We start from the raw sequence: 19963 nt of genomic DNA, 5'->3' as shown, positions 1-19963 counted from the left end.
CTGAGCCTCCTGGATTGCAAACTGAGTGAGATAATCCTGCCCACCAGGAAGTACTAAAGAAGATAAAGTTAGACCTTGGTGACCACAATAAAAGGAGATAGAGTCCTCCATTCCTTCCTGACGATCACTGGCCCAAGCTCAGTTAGCAACACAGAAGAACTACACTCTATGGAGTGCAGTTTCAAACTTGTGTGCCACACAAAATCCAGCAGAAGGTCTGTGGATAGGAAACAGCACCACGGGAGGAGGTCTGGACGAACACTTGGCAATGAATTCTTGTAGATTCTCCACAATACACCCAGGTTGGGTGGGCAGCGAACTGAGCACCCTCATCTGTCTTTTTCAGAACAGTTTTTTGGTGCCAGACTATCTTTTCCTGACTTGCATGATGCCATCAGCTTATACTGAGGGCCAACCATAGAGAACACCTCATGGAGCACACTGTTGTGACTATTATGGGATGCTACCGGGCATGTTTGCTTATTACCTCACACAGTGTTCCTCTTATGAGGCCCCCCAGGAGAAATTCCTGTCTGATTTTTAGTACCCAGAATAGTTGTAATTCTCTTGAGCAATAGGTCTGTTTTTATCTCATGGACACTGGGAATTGTGTAATAGACTTGGTCTCCTTTTCATTTTGGCTGTGGGAAAGCATAGGGACAAATCAGTGGCCCACCCACAGGAGGTGAGTAGGCCATTTCAGGGTACATTTTGGCATTCTTCCTATTTCTACTCTGTCTTCCTTCTTGCTCTTTCTTTTCTTGGCTTTCGCTCTTATTTTCCTGCACAAAATTGAGAACATACAGTGATAAATAAAAATCACCTATGGCCTCCCTTTCCAAGATAACCACTATAAACAGTATTGTCTTGTTATGCATATGTTTTTGAAATAAAAATGACATGATATTTTGCGTGATCTTTTTTTTATTTGCTTTTTTCTTTTATATATCATGAACATCTTTCTGTGTAATTAAATGTTCTTAAAATAATTTAAAATTTCCCTATAGCTCATGTGGCCTGGCTTTATGCATATTTACGTAGACAAAGATGTGAAAGTATATTCGAGTGCATTATGTAACGCCACTATGTATGCATACATAATATAAGCTGTAACATTCATATGTGTCAACTTGATGCTCATGACCCTAGGAGATAGATATCCTTGTCCCCCTTTTACAGATGAGGACACCAAGGTGCAAGGAGATGTGAAGACTGACCAGGATCACAGAGACGAGGCAGCATTGGAAGCCAGGCACTTTGGCTCCAAAATGTACCCTCCTAAGTGCTATGCCGCCTTTCAGTATACCACTGGGATTTTGAACACTCCACAGTGTTCAAACGTTTCTTTTATTTCTTTTCACTTCACTCCTAATTTATGTTATTTGGCCATATTTTAAGTACCCCTGTAAGTCACCTGAAATCCTTTCTGCCACAAGGCAAGGCATAAATAAACAGAGCAGAGAGTGGTAAATGGCACAAAAAGGCAAAGCTAAAGTGCTTCCCCAGGGAGAAGGTGAATCCAGGCTGTCCTGCAATGAAATGGATTTATTTCCTTGGGCTGTGGTGAGCCTCCCTTTTCGGAAGAGCTGGCTTGGGTGGCCGACTCTCAGGGAGGCTGGGGAAGGCTGGGAAAGGCCTTCTTCCAAAAGACTGAGCTGGGCCAGACAAGCCCTGAGGCTTAGATTCTCAGAGTTTATGAAAATGCCAATAAGACAAAACAAGGCACTTAATGGAGCTAATGTATGAGGGCAAGACAGCCCTTGGGCCAGAACCAGGACCTGGGGTTTCCATCCTAGTCTGTTACTAGATTACACGTTTTAAGTAATAAACCAACAAAAATTTGGTTCTAAACACAGTCCAGTAGGTTCTTTACCTAAAGCTTTTTGCTGCTGCAAGATGGTCAAAGGATACTGTCCCCATCCTGATCTTTTTCTTATGGTGACAGAGAATGAGGCCAGGAGAAGGTGGGTGGCCCTGTGGATGCCCCATGAAACTGTAATTAGGTGGGATTTTTCTTTGACAAATGTGATGGATAGGAAGGAACCTAGGTTTTCTTTCTTTTGAGACAAGGTCTTGCTATGTTGCCCAGGCTGGCCTTGAATTCCTGGGTTCAAGCAATCCTCAAGTCTCAGCCTCCCAAGTACTTGGGACTACAAGAGCCCACCACTGCACACAGCTAGGAGCTCAAGTTTCCATTTCTGGATTTGATGTTTACTAGCTGGGAGATCTTGGGCAAGTAATTTCAACTTCCTGAGATCTCAGTAGGCTCATCTGTAAAACCTACTTTGCAAAGTACCTACTTTTTTTTCAGTACCTACTTTGCAAAGCTGTTGTGGGGATCCCATGAGATACTAGAGTGATCTATGGCACTTTTAAAGCGAGCAAGGAAGTACCAATACGCCTGCCTCAGGAGATCTTGGGAGAGCTGGGTTGACCCTACATCTGAGGCTGCAGACCAGTCTGCAAGCGGTGAGTATTCAGGTGTTGCGGGAGTATTAGCCCTTCATTCTCCTGTCCACCACAGCTCCCTGGCAAGAAAGGAGCCACGTTCAGAACAGATAGGCCCAAAGCATGGTGACAACTCTGAGGGGTTTGGGCGAGCAACCCCTTCCGGCCAGACCCCAGGGACTTCGGGCAGGAATATGGGGCAGGCAGAGGTCACGCTCTCTTCCCCTTTCCTAAGCCCCGGGGCTGCATGCCCACAGAGGCACGGCCCTATGCGCTGTGCCACCAGGGCCATCAGGCTGGGTTAGAAGGAAGGCCCGACCTCGGCGCAGCAAAGAAAACAAACACAGATGTGTTTGACTGGGACCTTGGGCGGGGGAGGGGGCAGGGGGTGATGGAGGAACCCGTCCCCTCCCCAGTCCCGCGCGCTCCCCAGGGTGTGTGGTGCTCGCCAGCGCCCAGCCAGCGCAAGGCTGACAGTCGGCGATCAGCGCCCCCCCCCCCCATCCCCTGGGGTACGCGCAAGGGCCCTGCCCCCTCTCCGGGGTTTCCCCGAGCACTCCTCTTGCTTTCTCTTTGTCTCTGCTGCTCTTTCTCGGGCTCCCCGGTTCCCACCCGCTCCCGCTCGCCCTCTCTAGCGTCCGGGGCCGGCTCCCTTTAACTTTCTTCTTTCCCGGGGTTAAAACTTTGCTGGCGAGCGGGCGGCTGCTCGTCGACGTTATTGGCCGGCGCCCCGCCCGGCGGCCCCGCCCCCGCGCTCCCCTCCGCCCCCCACTCCCAGCGCGAGTGGCGGCGGCGGCGGCGGCGGAGCCTTCGGGGGCGTGCGTGCGTGTGTGAGTGCGCGCCAGCGAGCGTGAGTGTGTGTGTGCGCCCCGGGCGCGGGCAGGGCAGCACTCCGACCGCGGCGGGAGCGGCGCGAGCCGGGCGGCCGCGTCGTCACTCCGGCAAGAGAGGCGGCGGCGGCGGCAGCCGGGGCCGGGGCTGGGGCAGCGGCGGCCGCGCCGGGCATGGAGCTGGCAAGCCCGCGCTGAGGCAGGACGCGCCTGCTAGCAGCCAGCGAGAGGCTCTCCGCGGTCCGGCGCGCGGGCTCCCCGGCCAGAGCCAGGCAAACTTTTCTTTCTCTTTTACCCTCACTAGAGGTAAAGTCCCGAACGCACACTCCCTGGCGGGACGCAATCGGGGGCAGCTGAGAGGGACCCCAGGATGCGGGAGGAATGGGCGCGGGCCGTATGGGGTTGGGGGACACCGGAGCTCTCCTGCGTCCAAGACTTGGGGTGCGAGGTGGGTTGGTCGCGGACTGGCAGACGGGTGCGGGCATGCTCCTCCGGCAGCGTGGAGGCTGTAGTGGCTAGGAAACCGAGCATTCGCCCGCTGCCCTGGCTCACCAGTCGGGAAGAAGGGTTGTGGGTGGTGCGGGCTCGGAGGTCCCCGGATCCGCCTGCCCCCGGGACTTCGGGGGAGCGAGACGGGCAATCGGACGCGGGGATGGTGCCGGCCTTCGCCCACGCCCGTCCTGCCACCTCGCGAGGGCTGGAGGTCGCGGGGCGGGCTGGCTGAGCGCAGCTCCCCTCTCTCCGCAGGCGCCTTCTGCGGCGGGCGGACTGACTCCGCGGCGGGGCCGGGGCAAGCTGGACGCAGCATGATGCGCGCAGTGTGGGAGGCGTTGGCTGCGCTGGCGGCGGTGGCGTGCCTGGTGGGCGCGGTGCGCGGCGGGCCCGGGCTCAGCATGTTCGCTGGCCAAGCGGCGCAGCCCGACCCCTGCTCCGACGAGAACGGCCACCCGCGCCGCTGCATCCCGGACTTTGTCAATGCGGCCTTCGGCAAGGATGTGCGCGTGTCCAGCACCTGCGGCCGGCCCCCGGCGCGCTACTGCGTAGTGAGCGAGCGCGGCGAGGAGCGGCTGCGCTCGTGCCACCTCTGCAACGCGACCGACCCGAAGAAGGCGCATCCTCCCGCCTTCCTCACCGACCTCAACAACCCGCACAACTTGACGTGCTGGCAGTCGGAGAACTACCTGCAGTTCCCGCACAATGTCACGCTCACGCTGTCCCTCGGCAAAAAGTTCGAGGTGACCTACGTGAGTCTGCAATTCTGCTCGCCTCGGCCCGAGTCCATGGCCATCTACAAGTCCATGGACTACGGGCGTACGTGGGTGCCCTTCCAGTTCTACTCCACGCAGTGCCGCAAGATGTACAACCGGCCGCACCGCGCGCCCATCACCAAGCAGAATGAGCAGGAGGCTGTGTGCACCGACTCGCACACCGACATGCGCCCGCTTTCTGGCGGCCTCATCGCCTTCAGCACGCTGGACGGGCGGCCCTCTGCGCACGACTTCGACAACTCGCCGGTGTTGCAGGACTGGGTCACGGCCACCGATATCCGCGTGGCCTTCAGCCGCCTGCACACGTTTGGCGACGAGAACGAGGACGACTCGGAGCTGGCGCGCGACTCGTACTTCTATGCTGTGTCGGACCTGCAGGTGGGTGGCCGCTGCAAGTGCAACGGCCACGCAGCTCGTTGCGTGCGTGACCGCGACGACAGCCTGGTGTGCGACTGCAGGCACAACACGGCCGGCCCGGAATGCGACCGCTGCAAACCTTTCCACTATGATCGGCCCTGGCAACGCGCCACAGCCCGCGAAGCCAACGAGTGCGTGGGTGAGTGGGGCACCCGCGGTGGATGGGGAGGCGGGCAACAGCTCCTGGCTTCGCAATGGCGGGTACGCGGGAACGCAGGCGCGACTGCATCCGAGGAGAGCTGGTTGTGGGGATGTCTCGGGGAACCCTGGGAGGCGTGTTCAGGGATGTCCGGGACCGGGGAGGGCTGAAAGAGGTCTACGCGCTCGCGTGGGGCTCTCTGTGGGTGCCCGATTTGCGCCCCGTGCCCTCAGCTAAGCCAAGAAGCAGCTCGAGAAATGCTGCTGAGGGTCGGGTATGGAAAGGGGGGAGTGGTTTGGAAAAAATTTGCCGACAGGTTTCCATAATCCCGGATCCAAACGGGAAACACATTCATTGCCTTCTTCTCCGTCTGGCTAGTGCCTGAGATTCACCTCCACCCCACCCTCCTTTTCTAGTGTTGCAGCTGGGCGCGCGGTTGGGAACCTGGGTCCTGTTCCCCGGAAGTTACCGCGCCACAATCACAAATCCCTTGGGAGATGGCAGTTTGGGGCGGTTTGGTACCCGATGAATATCACTCTTGCACCCTCTATTTCTTTTTATGGTTTGGGAAAAAAAAATTCTTTTCTCTTTTGAACATCGTGTTTGCGTTAGCAAAGAAGAGTGATGTGATTTTAATTAATTACTATCTACAGATTACAAAAGAGGGTTCAGTAACTATTTTAAACTAATTCAATCCTGGTCTTAAAAAGAAGTATACCAGATTTTTTTTTTTGTTGTTGTTGTTCGCTTCAGGGTTTGGTGAAATTAAACAGTTTTGAATTAACTAAGGGCCCAGCGTCTGGAATTTTAATAGAGTTTCAAATCCTGAAAGAGAAATCTGACAAAACTGGGCACCAGTGAATACGCCTGGGTCAGAAATGAGGCTACGTTCTACTTCTGAATTGTACAACTTTGTTGGTGTAGAAAATCTCAGGCATCAATTTCTCTCCAGAAAGAGAGAAGGTTGTAAGACAATATCTTACTTTTTTCAGGATAACATGTACATTTCCAAATCCCGCAGTGATTGCAGTGAAAATCAGTTAGTTCATAAATGTGCCATTTGGTGTGCATCTTTTGTGAACGTAAAGATTTTTTCCTCCCCATCCCCCAACCCCAAACCAGCCAGTGTGAGTCTCTTCAATTGCTTCACCCTCTGAGGCACGTTGCAAAGTTTGCTGGTCCCCAGAAACACACGTTTTGCGGTCTGGTTCTGATTAATTGTGTCATGTTGTTGTCGAATAGTTTGTGCCTCATGACTGTGGATATAGAACTTTTGAGCAAGCCAATGGAAAACATGTCTTGGAGGTTCCATTCCGCACAGAGGCCCAGGCAGGCGCCCTGGTCTGCAGACGGGGCAGTCGGGGCCTCCATTTTTTTACACTCAATGTGTCCCGCTTCTGGGGACCTAATTGTTCATCCCGCCCCCCCTCCTTCAAGGAACAGAATTGGCTTCCAGTTTGAAGAGACTTTTCAGGATTCTGCTGAGTAGTTATACCCCGACTTAGTGGTCTTGGAGAGTAAAGTTCCTTTGATCTGCTCAATTCCCTCAGAAATGTTGGTTTTTCCCATCTCTTCTCTCCCTTTCCTCTTTTCTTTTCTTCCTTTTGTGCGGAAAAGCCCTTTATTGACATTTAAAGGGTTTCCCAGGGTTTTGCTATCAGTTTTAGTTTGTATATGCATATGAAAGATGACTTTGTACGGTCACCAGCGGGGGCTAATTGGACAAATGCAAGTGAATACATTGAGACGAATAAATGGGATATTTTGGTAAAATGTTATTGGCCTGAAGATTCCTGTTAGCATTGGTATTGTTCGATTTGCCACCCACCCCCATCGCTCCCTGTCACTTTGGATGTGAAGAAATAACCTGCATCTGTTATGATGATGGTCATGTTCTTGAAATACTCTCTATAGTTTAGGATTTTGTTTTTCCGACCAAAGCACAAATTGGATTAACTTTTTTTTTTAAAAAAAGCTCAATTGAGCAATCAACATATTAACTAATGTAATTAGCAAGCAGGTTTTTGTTCAAAAAGTTTAATTAGGCCTAATAAGTACATAATCTACATGATAAATGATCAGCTAACAATATTTTTTCTGGTTTTTACTGAAGTTATTTTAATTCTCAGTAGTTAAAGTATCTTTAAATCTTGCCAATTATTCAGTCATTTTATAAAAGCAAAGCCAATTTAACTCTTAAAGTTATTTATAGTTTCCTTTTTGAATAGATGTTTTGATACCTTGTAGATATAACTGGGAACATCAGATTGAAGTTCTCCTAAAGTCTTAATTGAAGTCTTGGTGCTTTTTCCATCATTCTATAAAAAAGAGAAAGCCAGCAAGGACAATTTAGAAGTGATTTACAATTAAAGGTCGGGCTTTTTATGAAAAGGCCCTGTAGTGGAGCTATGTGAATGAATTAGTGTTTGACAGGTGTTCTGAGATACTTTTTCCTAGCACAGTGCTAGGAAAGGATAAATAAATCCTTCAGATACTAACTTTGTACCATCAGTGTCTCAGATTTTTTTCTCCCCAACATAATCCTGTCCTTCGAATTTCACACTGTTGACACAGAAAGTCAAGCTATCTAGACTATTTACAACGAAGACAAAAGAATAGGTATTTTTAAAAATTCCAACCATCAGTCTTGATAAATTATCACTGTGCCATTGTGTTTTGCCCTTACAAAATAATAAGACATGATTTATAATAGATGAAAATGCCATTCTTACCATCCACTCCCCACCCTGAAAAAAGTCCCTAGAAATTGACAATATGTTGATGGTATTTGCCGGAGGTGCTTACAGATTACCAAGAAATGTACCATATATGCTTTCTTTGCTCCAGTTTTCATTTAAGTGTTGATTCAAGATCAGTTTCTCTATAGAATAAATGTGAATGGTTGTAAAGCCCAATTTTATTTAAAATGCAAGTTTGGATTTCTTCTAGGAAAAAAAAAACCCTCAAAACAATATGAAAGACAAGACTATGTATAATGTTACAGCTTCGACAGCTCTCAGTGGAATAACTAAATACTTTCTTCCGCCCATATGTATCAGAGTGTTCACTTGCTTTTATACACATGTGCATTTATGATTCACTGTGTAAAGAAGCACCCATGCATGGTGGGGGTGTGTATATTCAAGGGAAAATGCAGGAACAGTTTTAAACCACCTGGGTTGCTAGGCCCTCCCCCCACCTTCCTTTTCTCAAAAGAGCATCTGAAGACCATATTGTGTTTCATAAATTATTGACATCAGTTTTAATCAGTGTCCCCCTGACGTTGGAGCTGTGTTAGTATTTAGTGCCTGATGAAGCATGCTGTTTAATCTTACTGTGGGGATGTCAGCATGAGCCCCTGCCTGGTTTGTGACAGGTTGAGCTTATGAAAACTTGTTTTGCGACTCACTGTATGGCTTTGCATTGCCCGTCTGTAACCCAAAACCCACACACAAAAGATGCCTCTGCAAGATGAGCACCATGTTAGGCTGGCCTCCTATGGTTATGGGTGCCTGCAACATAATGCTCATAATTGTTTAAACATGGCTTTGGGACAGGGTTCTCATGCTGTAAGTGGCTCTGGTGCTTGGGCCCACCCTCATCCCTGGCAAGCCTGGGAGATGATATTAGAGGTGTTGTCCTGAGAAAACCAATGCCCCACTAAAGACCCTTGGAAAATCAGAAGGCTAAAAGTATTTGCTGCCTAGTCCAGAGCCTGGTGTGTAACTGTGGACGAGTACATGTTTTTAATAGTAATTGTTATAATTACTGTCATTATGGTGATTAACCCTTGGGGGTTTATTCTTTGCCAAGCACTCCCATTAATTTAATCATTTAGTCATTGTAACTAGTCTAATACACTAATAAAAGCATTCCTCTGTATTTTAGAGATGAGGAAGCCATGGCTTAGAGACAGTACATGGCTTACCCAAAGCCACATAGCTAGTAGGTGGTGAGGCTGGAGCTCCAGACTGATATTTGTTCATTGTTTTATAACATCCACTGTGCTGTAGAGTAGATGGGTGGATAGATGGATGGATGATTGAGTGAATGAATGACTGAATGACTACCATTCATTCATGCACAGGAGAAAAGCAGGAACAACCTGTTACTTCTTGCTAAAAATGGAGGAGGCTCCCTAGTTGTGTTGTGTTTTATTATATCCCACGATTATATTGCATTCATACACACTGAAGTATGAAGTTGTCTGTAAGTTTTTCTCTATTTGTCTTAGCCCGTGGGCCTGGTGGGAGATGGGAGGTAGGACTGTGAGAGAAGTGGCATAAATACTTTGCTGTGGGTTCTCCACATCCGCAGGTGTTGCTGATTTCACTTCTTGATTTCAGGGCCTGTGATCATTCCCAAAGGTGGTGAGACTCCAAGTGTGATGGCCCATACCTGTAATGGCAACCACTTTGGAGGCCGAGACAGGAAGGGTACCAGTGTAAGACCAGCATCAATCTTGTTGCTCAAGGCGGGGCCCTAAGCAACTTAGTGATACCCTAAAATAAGAAAAAATAAATAAATCAAAAGGACTGGGAATGTAGCTCCGTGGTTAAGCCTCCTTGGGTTAAATCTCCACTAACCCCCTTCAAAAGTGGTGAGGTAGAACTGGTCATCTGAAGATCCCCTTAAAATGATTTTTCTCTTCTCACCCTAGTGCTCACCATCCCATTGCTTTGCCAGAATATATGGAAAGAATCCAGGAAAGGGCTAAAAATGACGAGTCCCAGTCCAGCTGTTAGATGCAACTGCAGAAATCAGCTCGGCCTGTCATTTCTCTCTGTTGGTGCATGGCAGCTGGAGTGAAGGTCTCCACTCAGGTGCTCATTAGCACCTGGTGGGCAAGGAGGCTGCTCCCAACTCTGTCCAGAGAAGGGAGACAAGTTTGTCAGGGCAGACCTTTTGGGGTAGGTGGGGGAGTAGGGCAGGTCTCTGCATTTCTGGGCTCTGCCAAGTTCTCCTTTAGCTCTGCCCAGACTCCTCTCTGACCTCCTCTTCCTGTAGAAAAATGAGATCCTCGGAAAAGTATTTGAGACTTTATGTCCAGAGTAAATATTGGAAAGGCAGTGGGTTGCAATTCAGATGTTCCCTGGACGGAATCCCCTCATTTTCTGCTCACAGCTGGTATCGATATTTCCTTCTTGAGATGAGTTGTGCTTTTCATTAAGCAAATTTTTTTGTCTTGGGATTAAACCAACATTGTATTCTTAATAGACTTTTATGTTTACACTTCAAAAGTCCACTGGGTTGTTATTCGTGTTATCTTGATGGCTTCTACAGTGTCTGCTATGCACACTGGCTTCACCAAAATAAATGGCTCTCCAGGGAACTGGATTATAAAACAGCCTTATCTGTGGATGCACAAGTATGGATATTTTGTGAGCCAGTATTTTTTTTTTCTTCCTCTCAGAAGTGATAATCATACCTTGGGTTTCTGCAGTGCCTTTCATTATAGGGAGACGGGAGGTCTCGGAGGGCTTTTGAAATGCTCAGGACTTAAGCCTAATATTTGGAGAGTGGCATACAGCATTTTTCCTGTCGTCTGGGAGCCCTTGTGGTCACTGCAGCCTCAGAAGGCGTGGTGTTGGTTTGGGTGGCCAGGTGAACTGCCAGAGTTGAGAATGTCAGTCCCAGGTGGTTGTCAGGTTGTGTCCTGAAGACAGACCACAAACCCCTACCGAGGGTCAGGCATTGTAGGAGGTGCTTTCTGTGTGCTTTGTTCAATTAATCAGATTGCCACAAGGAACGGAAGCTTTTCAAAAAACAGATGTCCCTGCCACCAAAGGGCAGTTTGTACACACACAGGACTAAGTGTGGACAAGTCTGCAGGACGCATCGGAGAGAGCAGGGGGTATCAGCCGCATTTGTTTCCAAGGCGGATCATATAAAAGCCGTGTCCTATTATAACCAACTCCAAGGGATGGTTGTTCTGAATAGCACTCGGAATCAAGTGAGCTGCCTGGGCCAGTCCCCTTGCTGGGGACGTTCGCCTCAAAGCTATCTGCTTCATGAGGTTTGACTGGTGTATTGTACTGAGTTTGGTATTGCATTCCTGGTTTTTTGTTTTTTTTTTTCTTTCTTTCTTTCTTTTTGCATACATACTAGGCAAGTGCTCTACCACTGAACTACACACCTAGCCTGCATTCTTGTATTCTTGCTCCAATAGTGAATCTCTGTTGTAAACTCCGGTTTTAACTTACTCTTGCAAAATTATGCACTTTATGTAAGTTTCCCTCCATGACAAAAGGCAAAGGCCAATTCCGATGGTCAGTTTTAATCTGTAGAAATATCCATCAGTAATTTCTACATGGCCCTGGCTAGGTGTAGGTTCAGCCCTGATTATATTATTCTGTACCAGTTTTCTTCTCTGATGGAGAGAGGGACTTGTAGCCATGAAATTGATGAGATGTGGGATGTCTTTTTTTTTGGCGGGGGGATACTGGGGATTGAACCCAGAGAAGTCACATCCCCAGTTTTTTTTATTTTGAGACAGGGTCTCACTAAGTTTCTTAAGGCCTCTCTAAGTTGCTGAGGCTGGCTTTGCACTCACGATCCTCCTACCTCAGTCTCCTGAGCTGCTGGGATTACAGGTGTGTGCTACCACGCCGGGCAGGATGTCTTTTGCCCGGAACCTTTTTCTACAACACTTAAGCTCCTGGCCCATGCCTCCTTTGGGATGGGCATTTCTCCCAGAGACACCTGTTGGTGCTCAGAACACAAGAGAAGATGCCATCCAAGGGGACAGTTGTATGAATGGTTCAGAAGTACTGTCAAGGAACAGAAAAGTGGGCTCTATTTGGCCTGTATCAGGGCCATCCCTGGGGATCCCTGGGCTGTCTGCCATTGGGATTCGTGTTCTAGCTTCAGTTAGACTGAATTGAATTCAGGTTGCAGTGCGCTTGTGCATGTAAAGAAGGCCCAGGAGAAAGATGGCTCTCTACATAGAGTCGACTTCCAGACTATGCAAAAGGGTGGCTTTTCAGAGGTCTAAGCAGAAAGTCACACCCCAGGTCACATCCCAACACAGCCAGTGCCTAAGCTGGAAGAAGGTGCTAGAAATGCTTCTCCCTGGAGGATTCAGGACTAGCCTTTGGGAGGTCTCAGCTCCCTGTGCATATGGTCACATTTTAGTTGGGGTCCCATCTGTTCTCCCTCCTGGTTTGTGCTGTCACTGGATTTTTTTTTTTTTGGATTTTCCCTGGGGTCCTTTCCTGCCTGCAGATAAGAGAGGTTATTTGTTGTTGTGTCCAATTTTCATACATTCCAGAGGCTCCACACTTAAGTTAGACAATCTGTAGGACCACAGGGATCTTGAAAGGGGCTGGCTTTGAATAATTGGGTCCTATAGGGAAATGAGTTCTTAGTTTCCCGAGGGCCTGTATGTTATACTACATTCCATATTTGAAGTCCCAAAGTGATGGATATTTCCTGCCTGTCCAATTACTATTTTCAGGGCTTCTGATTTCATCTGTTCCTGCTTGGTGTGGCTGTGGTGACTACAGTAGTCCCCCACCACCCTGGCCCTGCTGATGCACAGGGAATACACTCCAGAGATCCCCATGGATGCTTGAAATGATGGAGAGTACCGAACCCTATGTTTTTTCTTACATATGCACACCAGTGATAAAATTCACTTTGCAAATTAAGCATAATAAGAGATTAGCAACAAGAACTAAACATAAAATAGAAAAAATATATGAATGATTTATAATAAAAGTTATAAGGATATGCACTCTCTCAAAATATTGTATTTTGGAGCTTAGCGACCTCAGCATATGATTTTTTTTCTATCATTATGAAGTTGAAAACTTTCACTTATTCTCATAAAAGAATCCCTTTATGGCTTCTCTTTGGCTTATTTGAATTGCCGGCATTGGTCCTTTTGAAATTTGGAGCCATTATTAAGTAAAATAAGGGTTACTTGAACGTAAGCACTGTGATATTGTGACACTCTACTGAATAATGGATACGACCATTAAGTGACTAACAGGTAGCATATCCAGAATGGAACAGGACAGGTTTCAATTTCATCCTGCTGTTTGAACTGCCACATAGTTGAAAACTAACAATAACTAACAATTTTTTGAATTTTCCATTTTATATCTTTGGACTATGGTTGACTACAGGTAAATGACCACAGAAAGTAGGACCTTGGATGGGGGAAGAGGACGCCTGTACCTAGAGAGGTACATTGCTAATTGACTGCATCTCACTTTCCTTCTAGGTCCAGGAATGATCTTATGGTATTAGAATCCGTCTCAATGTAATTCCTTAGGCAGCCATTATTCCGGAGGCAGATTTAGCCTGTAAGATGAAAACTCTTTGCTCTTTTCAGTCCCAGAATACCTTTCCTTGGCCCTGACCTCTGTCCTGCAGACAAAGAAGCGCTTTGTAAGTAGACATTTCTGGAGCCTTCACTATTCAGGTGGCTCTCTTGGGTCTGGGGATGCAAAGAAGTATAGTTGTTTCCCTCCCTGCCGACAAAATAGGTTTTCTTTCACTGAGGCATCTGTGCACATAAAAGGGGCTACATGTTCACTTGTACTGCGCTATAGACATGAATGGGTCCTGTAGTGACACTATGTGTCCTGGGCAGGTGCTGGATGGGTCTGAAGGAGAGGCAGGTTTCCAATTTGGCTCTTGTTCTAGGAAAGGATTGGATTTTGGATTTTTTTCTTTTTTTTGTACCAGGGATTGAACCCAGGGGTGCTTAACCACTGACCCACCTCCCCAGCCCAGTTTAAATATTTTATTTAGAGATAGGGTCTCGCTGTTGTTGCTTAGGGCCTTGCGAAATTGCTGAGGCTGGCTTTGAACTCATGATCCTCCCGCCTCAGCCTCCTAAACCTCTGGGATTACAGGTGCACACCATCATGCTCAGTTGGATTTTGAGTCATGTGACATTCTCCACTGGATTTGTTCTATTGTAGTGTTTTTATTTTCTTCATAGTCCTTTTTGATGTTTTCTTTTGAGACAGGGTCTTTCTAAGTTGCTAACTTATGGAGGCTGACCTTGAATTTGCAATCCTCTTGTTGCCTCAGCCTCTCCAGTAAGTGGGATTATAAGCGTGCACCACCATGCCCAACTCTCTGCCAAGAATCTGAGAGACTGTGGTTCCCTGGAAAGAGTGGTTTTCCCAGGAACACCAGCTCAGAAGTTCCCTAGCAGCTCTTCCCAAAGTGCCCTGGAGTTTGAGACAGAAGCTTATCTCTGTTGCATACTGGGTCAGGGCGCCATGCCTGAGGCTTCCTGAGTCACCTGAAGACTGTTGTCCCCTCAATCCAAAACCGCATCCGTGTGGTATGGAGAGACATGGACTCTCAGAAGCTGCTACCCTCAGCACTCTGCTTACATTTGGGCCAGTGTAGAAAGTGCCGAACAATAACAGTTCCAATCCCAGCATGAAAAAGGAAACACATTGTGTTTACAGATACCGAATTTGGCCTCCGAAACATGAAAGTACCTTGAGGTTGGGCGGCCCTCAGCCCTGTGGCCAACTTGTTTTCCTCTCCCCAAAGCCAGATCTCAGAGGTGGGCAGGTTGGTCTCAGCCAACTCTTTATTCCCAGACCCAGCCCTGTCTCCCTTCGTGGCTCAGACCTGGAGAGAATTCACAGTGAGAAAAATACTTGGCCTCTCATGCCACCACGGGGAAGGAAATTGCCTCTTACTCCAAGCCACAGAAATCAATCCTTCTTAAACCGCATTCAGGGGCAGATTTGCCATCGTGGTACCCAGAAAGACTCCGTCTTCCTCTGTATTTCTCATCCTGGTTTATTGTTTGAACCAGAGGTCTTTGTTTTAAATCAAAGATGTCTACAGAAAAACATGATCCGTGTAGAAGTGAAAAGCAAGTTCACTGTTTTTCCTGATCCTTAGAATACTTGGTTCTAAATCAAGGTCAGAGAATACAACTTTCTATTTGGTGGTGTATGAAATACTAAGATATATGTGTGGTGGTTGGGATGAGAGAACCCATTTTTGGCTTCCGGTGTCAGAGTGTGAGCTTGGGTAAGTTACTTCAGTCTCTGTGCCTTGAGGCCTGGTGGCCTGGGAGCCAGCTCAAGACCACCTTGTATTTGCCTGGAGGGGGACTCAGAGAAAGGGTCTTAGAAGGAGCCCCAGAGGCGGATTCTGATCCTAGACTTAGGACTTTCAGCAGCACACATTGCCATAGTCCTTACCTTTGCCATGATCTGTTCTAAGCATTTTATAAATACTGCCTCATTTAGTCTTGGAACAGTCCTGTGAGGTGGGTTCCATTATTGCTAACTGAGTAGACCTTTTATGGCAATAGGACATAGGTACAGGAAAGCACGTGACTTCGAGGCATTCAGCTCAGTGATTGCTCACCCTGTCATATACCTGCGTATCCAGCACCCCCCTCAGGAACATCCCAGCACCCCAGAAGCTGCCCAGCGCCCTTCAGGTTCTCATACCCCCTGACAATGGTACCTTGGTTTTTGAATACTTTTGACCTTTGTACAAATGGTATCATATTCTGGCTTCTTTCTTTGGATAGTCTATTTGTAGTGTTTATCCCCAAATTAGCTCTTATTGCTTATCTAGAATTCTGATATAAATGTATCATAGTATATTTCTCCATTCCATGCAGGGCAGACCTTTAACTTTTTTTCCAGGTTTTGGCTATTAAAATTAGTGCAGCCCTGACCATAACTGCCCATGTCTTTTGGGGCCCATATGAATGAACTTCTGCTGAGTAAGTATCGAGAAGTGGGATTCCTGGGCGTAGGTTATAAGTATCTGTTCAGCTTTGATAAGTATGGTTATTCACTTAGTAGAAAGTAGCTGTGTAAATTGGCATTTGTACACCATTTCTCAGGTGAAGAAACCGAGGCACACGGTGGAGCTAGGTAAACTTATCCAGGGTCACCTGCCTAGTAGGTGGCCAAGTGGAAATTAGAATCTAAGCAGTGTGGCTCTCAGGTCTTGTTCTCCTCCACTGTGTCTGGTTACCTCCCATCTTTAGTCTCCATACATACTTTCATAGAGAACTGTTCACATTGGGAAGCAAAGGGGATTTGACGCAAGTCCCTGTAGCTCTCTGGACATCAGTTTTCTCCTCTGTAAGATAAGGGCTTGGACTACAAAGCCCATCTTCAATTTTGCTACTCTGTATTCTGTGGCATGCATGTGTGCTAACCAGTTGTCTCTCCAAATCATGTGTGTTCACCTGCATGTGTTTCACAATGTAAACTCACCCGGGTATCTAGCACTGTAGTCAAGAAATTAAATATTTCCAGCTGGGTGTATTGGTGTGCACGCTTGGTATTCCAGCTATCTGGGAGGCTGAGGCAGGAGGATTGCAAGTCTCTAGTCAGCTTGAGCAACTTACGGAGAGACCCTGTCTCAAGAAATAAAAAGGGTTGGGAATGTAGCTCATGGGTAGAGTGTATGGCTAGCATGTGCAAGGTGCTGGGTTCAATTCCCAGCACTGACCCCCACCAAAAGGAAATATTTCCAGAAGGCTTCTTTAAGCTCCTCCCAACCATCATTTCTCCAGTGTAACTACCATTTGGACTTCTCACACCATAGATTTGAGTTCTGCCTATTTTTGAACTTTATGGAAGTGAAATCATACAATGTCTGGCTCCTTCTGCTCAACATTATTCCTTGTCAATGTCTTCAACATAACTTATCCCATGATCTTTATTGGTTTGATGGATGATCTCAACTTCTTGGGGGTACTGATCCTCCTGCTTGTTTGTCTGCTGACCTTTACTCATGGTGAATGATTTCCTTATGTGTTTTGTAACTTTCTTATGGTGAGCTTATCTTTATTTGGGATTTTGTGGAAATCCCACTGGTCTTAGTTATGGAAATGCCCTTATCCAGCTTTTGCATTGATTCTGCCAAATTCTTAGAGGTATTTTATTGGACTGGGACCAATTTTTGCATTAATTAATCATCTTGGAAATTCTTGTATGGAATGAGGAGGGTTCATTTCAACTTCCCAGTTCTGGAGTTTTTATTTTCTCATTTATTAAGACTTTTTTTCCCTCTTTACTCAGAATTTTGCGTACTGATAGACTTTTGCTGCTATCTTAGGCTGATGACAGATTTTTTTTTTTTTAAGTTCCTCTTTTACTCAGGAGAGTCCATTTGAAAGGTCCAGGTTGTTGTGACCTGCATTACTGCTTGCCCCTTACCTCCTGCCCTGGTCTGTTCCCAGCAGAGCAGGGAGAGGTCACTCCTGTGTATTAGCTCTTGTAATGGCTGCAAAAGCCCACCTAGTCTGATCCCTGCTTCTCTCTATCGTGCCTCCTAGCCCTCTCTTTCCCTCTGTTCACTGTTTCAGTCTCCAGATATCCTAACTCTAACATCCCTACAGGCACACCCCTTACAGCCCTAGCCCTGGCCCTTCTGCCTGGGGATTAGATGGACTCAGATGTTAAATCTTTGGTCTAATATCACTTCACAATGAGGCTTGTCCTGACTGTCCTACTTAATCCTGCTGATAACTTCCCAATTCTTGTGTGGCTCTCTATGTCATTTATAATCTCTCTCTCCCCCCACCCCCACCCCATCTCCTGAGATCATTCGTCACCTGACTTTTTACCCTTTTTCCCCATAAAACATATCACCTCCTAATAAACCATGTAATTTACTCATTAATCATATTTATCATCCATCTTCCTATTGTTTTCATTCATTCCTTTCTAACAATTGTTTGAATGTAAGTTTTTCAGGAGGCCAGGGTTCCTTTTCTGTTTCATTCACCAGGGAGCTGGTTATAAATAGATGCTCATTAAATAGTCAATAAAAGAAAGAATGCAGAGGTCTCATTTGCAAGACCTCATCTCCTGGCTGCAGGTGGGTGATAAAACCCAAGCCTAAAGACATGAAGGGTTATTTCCAGGCTTTCTTGGCCCTCATCTCTCTCTCTTCCTCCTCTTTCCTTTTCTACTCATTCACACCTTTGGATCACTGGGATCTCAATGTTGGCTTTCAAATTCTTCTTTCCTCTAGCAACCTAGGAATTTCCTTTTATATTTCTATGAGATCTGCAATGCATTGAATTTTTTTTTAAATTACATTTTGTCTAGTATTTCTAGATGTTTGCAGTGGTAGAAGTTCTTTATTACCTCAGTTCACCTTGTTGCCAGAACTTGAAGTCATGTATTTTAATCTTTCATCCATCTGGAATTACTTATGACATATGGTGTGAGGTAAGGATATCTTTTTTTTTCTTCATGAAATAGTTAGCTAGTTATTCAGTGACATCTATTGAAAAAAATCTTTGTCACTGAGTTGCAGTATTTATTAAATGCTTGAGTGTTATATCAACTAGGATCTGTTTTCTGGATTTTCCCTTTTGTTTCACAAAACTGCCTATTTTCCCTCCACTTTCCATCTGAATGGTGCATCTGGTGGGCTCAGTATTCATTCACTGGTTCTTTTTCAGATATTTTCATTGCCATTCTTGGTTGCTTATTTGTTGTTCATTTATCCGCATTAGAGAGTTTGTCGAGATTCACTACAAGTATCATTGGTAATTTGATGGGTTAAAGTGAATTTGGTACTGGTTGATAACTTACAATTTTTAAATTGTGACTGTATCAACTGACTGTTGTGTGTAATGATCCAATTATTTAAATAGCTCCAAAATCACACTCTATATCTCTCTCTGATTCTTTCAGATGAATTTTAAAAATAGATTTATTGAGAGATAATTAAACAAAGCAAACATATTTAGAAAAACATAATTTGGCAAGTTTAATGTAAGTATTTACCTATGAAACCATCACCACAATCAAGATGAAGATAATTTTCAACCCAAAATGTTTCCTAATTTTTCTTGGTAATCCCTCCTACCCTTTTCCACCGTTGTGCTCTCTGTTATTATATATTAGTATGCCTTTTCTAGAGTTGTGTATAAAAAGAATCATATATACTGTTGTGTTTTTTAATCTGGTTTCTTTCACCCTGCATGATTATTTTGGTTATTCACTCATCTACAATGTATGTGCACTGATAATACGTTGCATGGATATACCACAATTTGTCCATTTACCTACTAATAGACATTTAAGTTGTTTCCAGTTTGACTATTACAGGTAAAGCAGCTGTTAAATGCCTGTATAGGTCTTTGAATGGACATATGCTTTCGTTTTCTCTTGGATAAATAGAATGTGTGGATGATGCAGTTGATACGTTTAAGTTTTTAAGAAATTGTCAGACTTTTCCATACCACTCTATATTTATACCAGCAGTGTATGAGAGTTCTAGTTTCTCTAGTTCCAGTTGCTATGAACATTTGATATGGCCAATCATTTTAATATTAATCATTCCATTCATTTTCATATAATCATGCCATGTTATAGATTTGCAATTTGAAGTCTAGAAACCAACAGGCATAGAATGTCTCTACTTATTTGTATTTTTTCTGCCCTCAGTAGAGTTTGTAAATTTCTTCCTATTGGAATCCAAAATTTTTAAAAAGTTTCCTTCTTTGTATTTATAACTTTGATTTCTATTATGAAAGAGATATTTTCCCTTCCTGTTTTACTTCTTAAGTATTGCTGATGTGTAGGAAAACTTCGGTTTTTTTCTAAATTTTCTTTTTTGCTGAACTGGGACCAAGGTCTTTTACATGCTAGGCAAGCCACTTTGTCACTGAGCTGCACACCCTCACCCCCGAGATTTTTATATATTTTGCAACCTGTAACTTCATTGAACTCTTTAAATTAGTTTTCATAGTGTTTCATTTAATTCTGTTCATTTGGACTTCCACTGTAATCCACAAGTCATGAGTATTTTAGTTCCTCTTTTTCAGTTCTTGAATCTTTTGTTTATTTTTCTTGTCTTACTGCATTGGCTAGACCTTCAAAGTAATG

General features: G+C 45.7%; 1 protein-coding gene across 1 annotated transcript in view; it reads left to right on the top strand.

Moving 5' to 3' along the window:
- Positions 1-3308: 3308 nt before the first annotated feature.
- Positions 3309-19963, top strand: part of Ntn1 (netrin 1) — a 174087-nt gene continuing 157432 nt past the window's right edge. Inside the window, exons 1-2 of the mRNA XM_071603099.1 lie at positions 3309-3584; positions 4026-5102. Of these exons, the coding sequence (XP_071459200.1) occupies positions 4085-5102 (1018 nt within the window). The 5' untranslated portion in view covers positions 3309-3584; positions 4026-4084. The remainder of the gene's footprint in view (positions 3585-4025; positions 5103-19963) is intronic.

The sequence above is a fragment of the Marmota flaviventris genome, chromosome 17 (assembly GCF_047511675.1).
Source record: "Marmota flaviventris isolate mMarFla1 chromosome 17, mMarFla1.hap1, whole genome shotgun sequence".
NCBI lineage: Eukaryota > Metazoa > Chordata > Mammalia > Rodentia > Sciuridae > Marmota > Marmota flaviventris.
The sequence above is the reverse complement of the archived record's forward strand: the minus strand, read 5'-3'. Positions and strand labels throughout refer to the sequence as shown.